Here is an 11,256-nt window from a genome sequence, read left to right as displayed (position 1 = left end):
ATGAAGGACCTCATTGGGGCATCAATGTTCAGCCTGTCCAAAATATCTCCACGAACACGCATGAGACCAAGGAGAGAACACGGTTCCTTTCATCCAAATAAAACGTTCAAGGCTCCGTAATACGATCTTAAAAATGAAGGCGAAGTTAGGTTTAGGTCTGTGATTTTCCTAAAGTGAGCTTTTAAAGAGTTAATGAAGAACCAAACATACCCCCCCCCCCCCCCCCCCCCAACAGTCCAGTAACCACAGAGAAAGATCAGCTGTTTGTCATGACAATAGTTTTGTTGCTGTTGGTTTATTGGTGAATGAGCACAGTGAACACAGAGACTTACAGCATGGAGACATCAATGAAACACATCATCAGGGCTCAAAGCCAACGCTTTCATCAATGACTCGGCAAGATTTTTGGCTGGTGACTTGTTACCATCAAGCCCTGAAATTTCATCACTATCACAGCTACGGATTGATTAATTCAGCTACTTAATCAGTCGTCTAAAATGTCTAAAATGGAAGACCGCTGTTTACAAGAAGTCACTGACACAGTGACAACAAAATGGCAGATGCTGGGATGAACGGGGCTGCTGTGTGGCTGCGTTTGGGCTGGAAATAAAGCAGAACTGAGCTGGAAAAGTCTTTCTTTCAGCACCAGAGGGACCAGATAGGACAATGTGTCGGTGACACTTGTGTGGAAGCCTCAACAGGAAGTGAATGGACGAAAAGTTACCAAAATAAAAGGTGTCTTTGAGATATTGATGTCCAATTAGAAAAATCGTGTCTTCTATGGGATTTCCTGAGATCTTCCTGAGAACTATGGAAACATTTTGGTGAAAAACATTAAGATGTGGCCAAAGGTTTAATTAACCTGTTAATGAGAGTTCATTTCTGAGTTTTTCAGGGAGCCGAGTTGTTCAGTTCTTTGTTACAGGTAATAAAATCTTCAGGAAGTGGCTTTAGCATTGAATATTTAAATGTTTTTTTCTAGTCTTGAGTGTTCAGATGCGCTTTATGGCAGCAAAACAGGCACAAATTATAACGTCTGATGAGTGAAAACCTTCTAAAGTAGCTGCTGCTAACGTGTTAGCTTAATGTGGAAATGTAGGAAGCTGCTAGCTAAAACTGAAAATAGTCTTGGAACTGACTCGAAACATTTAAGCTACTGAACAGAACCAGTAACTTGTCTGAATTTAGCACTTTTAGCTAACTGGGCCCTGAAGAATTATCTTTATTTTTTTAACTGTTAGCTAATTTGGAGCTACACTCAGATTTAGCCTCACAATGCCATGTTTTAGCTCTGTTTTTTTTTTTTTATCTCCACCAGCTCCAGGGACGCTTTAAACCCCTTTTGTTACTAACAGTGACTGAATTCATGTGTTTGTGGCAGATTTTTCTCCTAACCCTGGCCCTAACCAGAAAGAGAAAGTACAACAAAAACCAAAAAATAAACTTTTTTAATAACTTTAAATGTAATCTTCTATCAAAAGAAATGGTTCCGGAGATTTAGCTACTACTGCGTTCACACTATCTGTTAAATTCTAATATAATTTGCTTAAATATGATCAGATTTAATGGTTCACAATCATAACTACAACCGTCAAGTATCTAACTTTCAAGTGATTGTACATAAACAACAGCAGAAAAATGAATTTGTGAGGCCATGTGGGAGATTAGGTTGACACACAATTCTCAAATTGAAGATACTACAACAACTTTTGGACAGAATTTAGCTCTAGAGGACGGCAAAAGAAAAGAAAAGCCACAGAGCTAGCTAAACCGCTAGCTTTGCCTGTTTTAGCGGCCGTTGCTAGCAGGACTATAGCAGTTTATGCTAACAACGCTCAGTGCATGTGATCTACGAACACAAACTGAAGTGACACAAATCAGAATGTAAAAACACAGCCACAGTCTCTGGCAGGCGGATCGTTTTGTTTTGTCTTCAGAAGCTTTTTAACGGTAATTTCCATCCATTTGTTTTAGCTCAATGAAAGTCTGGTGTTATTTGATCTGCTTCTGTTTCCAGCCCAAACAAGATGACCTTTCCTGGAGGAGAGCGCCCCCTGCTTCTGTAAAACATCCGTCAGACTGACGTGGTTTTGTTTATTTGGATGTTTTTATTTAACCTTTTTGAAATAGAATGACAAATATCTGAATGAACCAGTCTGAGATCAGCAGCAGGAGAGCTTTCTCCACCACAGGAAACCAACAGACTGAAGCTTGTGGACGGTACCAGTTATCAGAACCTTCAGTGGACAATCAGACGGACCAGTCAGACTCCCGCTTTGAACCATTTGGCATCCTGGATCTATCTGCAGGACGGTTTTAGAGCTTCCAGATACAGATGTTATACAGATGTGTCAGAAAATGCTGGGAAATTGAGACCAAAACTGGACTTGGAAGACAAAGATTTTACAGAGAATTTCAAATTATTGGTTTATTGAAGGTATCAGTTAGTTTTTTACTTTAACTTTTTGTTATTATTAAAAGCTTTTATGAATAAACATGTAAAATAAGGTGAAAATGAACCTCAGATTTCCGATAAAAACTGCTCTCTGTGCAGCGTTTTGGTCCCGTTGGAGGTGTAAACGCGACGGTTCTGTTCGACAGAACTTCTGCTCGGACGGTTAAAAACTTTGCGTCCAGAATCACGTGTCCGGCGTGACATCACCCTGACATGTTCTGGGCCAGTTTTCAGGATAATAAACATTCTGACGTCAGAGTAATTCATCCTGATCTGTAATCAGGTGTCAGATGTGGAGTTTGGAGATATTTGGGACGTAAAAAGCCGTGTTTCTGCCCAGTATTATGCAGAAAATATTACATTTTTAAAGGTGAACTGGAGCCTAAAAGTGGGTGAACTGGTGTTAAAGCCGTCAGTTTGTCTCGTTCTGACCCATCAGCAGTTTTTTCTTCACACTCGTTGTAGCTGCTCGGTTGAGTTTTGGTTCATTAAATGTGATTTTTTTCTGCTTCCGTCCTCACACCTGTACAGCCCCAGCTTTGGGTGAAAGATACTGTCAGCACATGGTTTTTTGGCAGAAGAGCACACAGACACAAAGACGTGAAACAGCATCGGCTTTTGGTAACACACATTTTCATTTCTTCTTAAAATGGCTGCGGGTTGAATCTTTTCCACCCTCTGACCCTCCAAGGCTTAAAAAACACTTTAAAAATAAAAATTCTATGTTTCAAATGTCAGTCGGATCAGTTCTCTATAAAATACTGCGGCGGGTTAGTTTGTGGTCATGGTCATCATCTCCTGACCAGCCAATCGGCATTAAAAACACATTTAAGTAGAATTACATCTGAAGCTAAGCTTAGAAAGAGTTAAACACTGATAAAAGGGTCTGATCAACACTTTGGGACACGATTAGCTCCAGTTTTCAGTTAGTTTTTGCTCCTCGTTCAGTTTGAATATCATCTGGATGTTCAGCCTGACATTTAGGCCAAATTTAGTCCAAACGTCCCGTTAAAAGCAGCTGAATTCTCCCTGATGAAAGGTGCAGACTCAAGCTTCTTTTGTTATCCAGAGTTACGAGATGTTCGGGGGAATTAAAAAGATTTATTCTGACTGATTTGAAGGGATTTTCTGACATCCTGTTAAAGACAAAGTTACATTAAATCAGAAAATCTGTTTAATTTCTGAGTTATTTTCAGATTAAATGATTTCCAATGTTATTTTCTTCACACGTCGATGATCATATTTACATTTGATCTGTTTTCCTCACTAAGGAACTTCATGTTTATGATTTATTTTGACATAAATCAGACAAATTCAGGGCGTTTTTGGGCCATGTTTCAGCACGACTGAAGTAAAAGTCCAGAATGAGGATCTGAGGAGCAGATCTGAGCCTCTGATTGGCTGAGAAACAGATTCCCGTCGGTTTTTCTGAAGTTATTTCAGGTTAAACGACGGCAGCCTGAGCGGATAACAACACTGATCACGTGACGTTGTTTCAGGTGAGAATGTGAGCCGTGGGAGGTCCGAGGTGGAAAAACACCGATTTACCAGGAAAACAGTAAAAAGCTAAAATGATCTAAAGCTAAAAACACTTTGAACAACATGTCAGAGAAGTAAAAGAGGAGAGAATTCCCTTTCGTTGTGTGTTCGGGGCCACACGAAGCCTCAGCATCACTGCATCGCAGCAAACCCCTCCGGGAGCATAAGCCCCGCCCCCTCGCTGCTTGTTCACGCCGGCCGGTCGGACACACCCGCTCAGAGGCCTGCAGCACCAGCTCACACCGTCAGAAAACTTTATTTACAGCGTTAAATGTGCTGACGATGCTGGAGAACCTTTAGAGCTGCAACACGGAGCATGGCGAGGCTCCCATGATGCACTGCTGCTTGCCGCCGCAGACCAAAGGTTTGCATAAGAAGCCGTTTAACCAGAACGTCTGAAAGTGGAGTGAGGTAGCCTGAAGCTGGACGCTTTGGGCGGCCCGGCGCTCGTGTTCGCCGGCCGGACGTGAACAATCAGCCACAGAATCATCATCATCATCATCATCATCATCATATTGCATCAAATATAGATAACACACAAAGATATTCAATAAATCTGTTATTTCGTATTTATCAGCAAAATAAACGCCTCCACAAAATAAAGTTCTGATTCATTTTACAAAATGTAAAACAAAACACGATTCCTCTTAAAAAGTGCGAGCGACATTATTCCACAATGTGCAAATGGATGTAGTTTGAGTGTATTTTACATTCGAATCAGCGTGTTTTCATCCCGTGATGGGAGGATGGTGGAGTGGTTGCCTGGAGACAGAGTTGTAGACACGCCCCTCACGGACCGCTGACCGGAGGGGTTTAAACCAGAGTCGTCCTGTCGGGCTCTGGCCTCGGGCTCTGGGTTTGGCTAGTCAACCGTATGGGCTCTAAAGTTAAGACAACAACGTAAGGCAACGCTTGGCAGCGCGCTGAGTCCTCCGCCGCTCATCGGCCCGCCGGCCGCCGCAGCCAATCAGAGGCGCCGGGTTCAGAGAGCCTTTCAGAGAGTGAAAACATTCAATCATCTGCTCAGCAGGTAAAACATCTGGTGATCCTCCCAAGTTCTGCCGTCACATCTGAACAGAACCGGGATCTTTCTTGCATAGACGTGTTTGGAAATGCTACAACGTTTAGCTAACGGTTAGCTCTCTGAAGGACTCGGACAGAACCGTTTGGATCTGCTCCTGAAGTCTGAACACAGACGGAAACCTCGGAGCTGATTCTGGGGTCAGCGGCTCGGGGCGAGATGTTCGGCGGGAGGACTGCAGCGCTGACACTGATGCAACGAGGCAGAGAGAAGAGCCAGCAGGTTGATATTGGCAGCCTGGAGCCCTGTTCTGGGATCGGGAAAGACTCGGCGGTTCCTTTGTCAGATGATGATACACAACTAAGAACCAATCACAGTTCCTCCCTCTGGTTCCATTTTTGTAGGCAGGCCAGGGGTCCTTTTCTTTTCATGATCAGCAGAAAGGGTCATGTGACCATAGGAATGGCCCTCGATGCACAGGTGAAGTGCTGCATGACCCGTTGGGCTTGATTCTGAACAGAAAGGGGAACCTGGAGGGAGACGGTTGGATAGAAGGAGTTTAGGGTTAGGATTGTTCCCATTTATAGGGTTTTCTGTGAGGGTTTGGTGGGGCTACTCCAACTCTTAACAATGGACGGGATGGGGGACCCACAGTTTCCACTCCTCAACTCTTTTGTAAACATTTTATATTGGTTTGTTCAGCTGGAAAACTGAACTTACTCCCAATGTTACAGGAGAAGGGAAAGAAAACATCTGACCAAGGAAATTATTGCTTTCAGACGTTGGAGCTGAAGGGCCGAGGTGGACTTTTGGTTTGGAAGCTCTGGAAAATGGCTTGAATGGGAAAACAATCTCGGAAGATGGGACTGAATTGTGACAGGAACCTTCTATCTAACATCGGATCTGTGGCTTCTTGTGTGAATCGAGCACTTGGCGTGATTGTCAGCGGTCCGGGAACCGCGGCAACGCTCAGCAGTCGGTTGTGGGATCAGCAGTTTGTGGAAGGAGATGGAAACGAGCCGCACTGAAATGTTTCCGGACTGTAACGTGCTCACCAACAGTCATCAGGACAGTTCGATGGCACGTTTAGCTCAGTCTGTCTACAACTCTGTCTTTATCAACATCAATGACGCACACGGCCTGCAACTTCGTCCAATCACAGCGAGCTCCAGAACCCTTTGTTACAGGCGAGTGTGTGTCATGGCTGTTTATCAGGTTTGTGTGTTTGCGTCTCCCACCAGAGACAAGATTGCACCTTTACCTTTCATCCCACATGAGAAACTCAGAGAGAAAGAGAATCTTTCCTCTGAAGCCCGTCAGGGTTTCGTTTGGGATTTTTTTACATTCCGCATTTCATCCTTTAAAACAGGAGAACCAGCAGGATAAATCCAGAAAGCTGCTGGTTGTACCCAGAAATCATGTCGTAATCTGGAGAAAGAAGACGGCTCCCAGAAGGAGCCGCCTCAGTCGTTTATAGATTTGTTTGGCCTGGTGTGGTTGAACCAACCGATCGACGGATCCAAGGAGACCCACCAGTCAGTTAATCCCAAGATAAACCCAATCAATCAGACCAGGGAAGCCGGCTCATCCATCAATAAAAGACTCTTCTCTGAGGCCCGTGTGGCGGTTGGAACATGGGGGGGTACAAGGTCGGCCATCTTGTCGCAGGTGGGACGGATGGAGTCCAGCCTACATGACGCTTTCGAAGATGATGACCTTGTTTTCGTCGGTGCTGGGCGACAGAGGGCTCAGAGACTTGATGTCGGGGGCCATGTACTCCAGGTGATGGCCCCCCCACACGGGAGTGGTCAGGTGGGCCCAGCGCTGCAACACACGGTGAGAAACATAAGCAGGTGGAAGCTGTGAGGTCATGTGATCTACAAAGCGGCTGCGCCATTCTTAACGCAACTTAACTCCCTGCTGGGAAACATCAGGTTGTACTTACTCATGACTACATGGTTCATACCACCTTAAATGGTTAGGGTTAGGGTTAGAACTCTACCCTAACCCTAACCCTAGCTAGTTAGGGGTAGAACCCTACCCTACCCATAACCCTAGCTAGTTAGGGTTAGAACCCTACCCTGACTCTAACCCTAGCTAGTTAGGGTTAGAACCCTACCCTACCCCTAACCCTAGCTAGTTAGGGTTAGAACCCTACCGTACCCCTAACCCTAGCTAGTTACGGTTAGAACCCTACCCTACCCCTAACCCTAGCTAGTTAGGGTTAGAACCCTACCCTACCCTACCCTACCCTACCCTAACCCTAACTCATTATTAAAGTAACTTAACTCCCTGCTGGGAAACATCAGGTTGTACTTACTCATGTCTACATGGTTCATACCACCTTAAAGGGTTAGGGTTAGGGTTAGAACTCTACCCTAACCCTAACCCTAGCTAGTTACGGTTAGAACCCTACCCTACCCCTAACCCTAGCTAGTTAGGGTTAGAACCCTACCCTACCCTACCCTACCCTACCCTAACCCTAACTCATTATTAAAGTAACTTAACTCCCTGCTGGGAAACATCAGCTTGTACTTACTCATGTCTACATGTTTCATACCACCTTAAATCGGGGAAAGTTGGGATGGAAAACACAGACGAAACACTTTTACGGTGGAGGCTGACCTCTTTGAAGGTTCCTTTGGCTCTGAAGAGCTTGTAGAGGACGCTGACGGGAATGCAGAGCATGGAGGACAGGGCCAGACACCAGCCGATCACCTCGCCCCACCACGGGTACACGTACACGTTGTTGTAGGTCAGCGGCTTGTAGTTGAACAGGTGGAACAGGAAGATGCTCTGAGGGAGCAGCAGGAACGTCAGCTCTTTACTGTCGGTGCACTTTAAATTAAAATGTGAAGCTTTGGGAGCCGGGTCTCACCATGCAGACACACGGAGTTATGAAGGACCAGCACCACTTCATCCAGGGGAACGGCCGGTAGCCAATCATACGAGCGATATCGTCCATGAAGCGGTCAGCACCTGCGGGTCAGCAGCACAGTGACATTAAATACAGGATGTTCATCACCGTGACTGTGTTACACTGGGCCTTTGATTATAGCAAAGATAACACAGTTTCCTGAAGCCTCCTTAAGGCGGGACACTACAGGTGAATAGGGTAATATTTTAAAATAATAGATATCACCATGAAACTTCCTCAATTGATTACTTATACAAGTATGAAAAAAAATGTATTACAAGTTTTAGAAATTTGTATGTTTAATTATGCAAATGAGGCATTTTCTCATTAAATATGCGCACATTTGCATATATTTCCGGAAGATAGATCTGAACATATGATAAAGCCAGGTGCAAAATTTATTTCTCATTTTGTTTACACACAAAATGAAAAGAAAATTACAGAGGGATTTCAGGATATCTGCTTTCATTTCCTAGGAAATCAAAATATGCTGCCCATAGCCTAAAAAACATCAATTTTCGCCATATTATTTTATTAGAATGTCACATAAATCAGGCCAGGAATGATTTCTCAACAAATCCTTCTGTAAATATCTTCAGAATACTGCTAAGTGTATAACTGGAAAGTTTGGTGTTAGTAGGTGCTCCATAGGCTGAGATATTGATACTGGAAAAATACAAAAAACTGATAAGTTGAGAAAACGGCATTTAAAGATTTAAATAGGGGAATTCATTTTGGTAAATTTGGGCGAAACATACTGCCGCGATTAAACAAAATGTGATGAAATAAACATTTTAATTTATGTTTTGAAATAACACATATAGAAGGAGTAGACTGGCCCAAAATCTAAAAACTGACCACTGCATGAAATCCCTGTTTTTGCCGGCCGTGTCTCGCCTTAAAGAAAGGACAGAAAGCTCGTCTGAGAGGGTTCAGAACCAGAGGTGGGTAGTAACGAGCTACATTTACTTGAGTAAGTTTAGGTAAACATTATACCTCTAGGAGTAGTTTTAAATCTCTATACTTTTTACTTTTCCTTGAGTAGATGTGTGCAGCAGAAGCTGTCCTCTTACTCCGCTACATTAGGCTACAATGAGCTGGTTACTTTCCTTCTTACCTCTTTGGTATTCTACGCCTCATTATTTTTATCCCCCCGCGTACGCCTCATTTTAATGTTTTATTCTGACAGAGAGAGAGACTTCCGCCAAAGGCTCTACCACCTGACTGTGTTCCACCAATCAGACGCAGCCGTGCAGTCTGGTCACGTGACCGTACTCGATCTCAGCGGCGGGACGGGTTAGCTTTAGCATTAGCAGTCGTAGCAAACAAAGAAAGAAACAGATGAAAAATGTCAGAACCAACGGTGGGAAATGAAGACGCAGACGAGGCCTCATACTGAAAGCATGTTTACCTTACAAAGAGTGAGAAACAGCAGCTACATTATGTGTCTTCTGTGTCAACCAAAACAAACGCACATTTCAGCAGAAACTCAACATCTAACTTGAGGAAACATGTAGCGCTAAGTTTCCTAAACTCGTTTTCCCCCCCATGGATAGGTGAATGTTTGTTTTTTAGGTTACATATGGGTTACATATGTTTTAAACATTTCCTAAGTCTCTTTTGTTTTTTATTGAAGTACTTGTATTTACCTGGATTATTTTAATTTAAGCTATTTTGTAATTAATTAATTAATTTATTTTATCAACTGGATGAACTCTAATTTGCCTAAAGATGATTATTTAGTATGTTTGTCTGTCTGATTGAATGCTTGTGTTAACAAATAAATCAGACGTTACTCAACAGTTACTCAGTACTTGAGTAGTTTTTTCACCTTTTTTACTCTTACTCAAGTAATTATTCGGATGAATACTTTTTACTTTTACTTGAGCAGTTTTTGGCTGCTCTACCCACCTTTGCTCAGAACTGAACTAACTCTGGTTCTGCCTCAGATTCTGTGTTTATATTCATGTTTGAACATGTTTCAGTGAATCTCTGCAGCTGCTTCCTGTTTTTATATAAAACATAAAGAAATGAGGCTAATCGGGACTCTGGATCAGTAATAAAAGTTTTTGTTCCTGTTTCCCACTTCCCTGCAGAATAGTTTGTTTTCACTCTGATTTCTGAGTTACGTCATCAGAGTCACTCCTGTGGTGCAGCTGAACGAAACGGTTTGAGATTAATTCCACCTTAACTGAAACTAAACAGACTTTTACTCGCATGACAACACCTATAAGATCCCTCACAACAGCAGCACGCCAACACGCTGCCATGCAGCCCTACACTGTGTGTGTTTGTGAGCGTGCACGTGTGAGCGTGCACGTGTGTGCGTGCACGTGTTGTGCTCCACATACCGTAGACCCAGGCAACTACTATGCATTCCCAGAATGCTTGCCACAACAGAGTCATCCCGCTGGCCGAGTAGTAGTCGAACAACTGGAAGACGTACATCCCTCCCTGCAGAGAGGAACGGCTCAGTGTTTGTTCAGAGGCACTTACATATATGGTGTGGTCATTAAACATGTTTGTTTACACCCTTAGATTTAGATCATATTTTTCTGTTTAAAGAACAAACGATTGCAGAAAAAAGGGCCAAATAGACTGTACAATGAAAAAGGATTTATGACAGTCTGTTTAAGATGATTTAACTGTCCGCATAAACATAACAGATCAATTACATAAATAATAGAAAGAAAAATAAATAAATAAATAAATAAAAGAAGAAAGAAGGGAGGGGGGGTTATATTCTCGCAAAAAAGTCCATAAATGGTTGCCATTTACTGTAAAATTTGCTCAAGTTTCTTCTACATTACATTACATTACGGTCATTTTGCAGACGCTTTTATCCAAAGCGACTTACAATCAGTGTGTTCCACATCGGTAGGGAAAAGAACTTCAGGTCACAAGAAATCATAAGTGCATTTCCTTCCAAAACCAAACAGCTAAGAGCAGAACTAGTGCTGGAGTAAGTGCGATAAGTCAGGTACCGAGACAAATGGGAAGACAATTTAGAAAAGAAAACAAAGACAATTTAGGAAGCAAATAAGTGCGTAAGGAACTAGGAAGAGGCAGGTGATGTCCTCAGAGGGCGGATCAGGGTAGTGTTTCCTGAAGAAATGGGTTTTCTACTTGAATATCTAATTTCCACTACTTTCAAAAATGACACAGTCTCTTTGATCCATTGTGTGCTGGAAGGAGCTGTTCTGGATTTTCAGTTCAGAAGGAGGCGGCGTTTAGCAATTACAGCTAAAAGCTATTACTGCCAATTCTTTAGTGGAGTATAGGGTAAAGTCTAGCGTATAGGGTATAGTCTGTAGTATAGGGTAT

The 11,256-nt window shown here is 43.0% G+C and overlaps 1 protein-coding gene across 1 annotated transcript in view; it reads right to left on the bottom strand.

Moving 5' to 3' along the window:
* Nucleotides 1-279: 279 nt before the first annotated feature.
* Nucleotides 280-11,256, bottom strand: part of slc6a8 (solute carrier family 6 member 8) — a 58,834-nt gene continuing 47,857 nt past the window's right edge. Inside the window, exons 10-13 of the mRNA XM_075475899.1 lie at nucleotides 10,284-10,386; nucleotides 7,894-7,994; nucleotides 7,641-7,811; nucleotides 280-6,839 (exon numbers count right to left, since the gene is read on the bottom strand). Of these exons, the coding sequence (XP_075332014.1) occupies nucleotides 6,705-6,839; nucleotides 7,641-7,811; nucleotides 7,894-7,994; nucleotides 10,284-10,386 (510 nt within the window). The 3' untranslated portion in view covers nucleotides 280-6,704. The remainder of the gene's footprint in view (nucleotides 6,840-7,640; nucleotides 7,812-7,893; nucleotides 7,995-10,283; nucleotides 10,387-11,256) is intronic.

Source organism: Odontesthes bonariensis, chromosome 10 (assembly GCF_027942865.1).
Source record: "Odontesthes bonariensis isolate fOdoBon6 chromosome 10, fOdoBon6.hap1, whole genome shotgun sequence".
In the NCBI taxonomy this organism is placed as follows: Eukaryota; Metazoa; Chordata; class Actinopteri; order Atheriniformes; family Atherinopsidae; genus Odontesthes; species Odontesthes bonariensis.
Note: the sequence above shows the minus strand (reverse complement) of the source record. Positions and strands in the feature narration are given on the sequence as shown.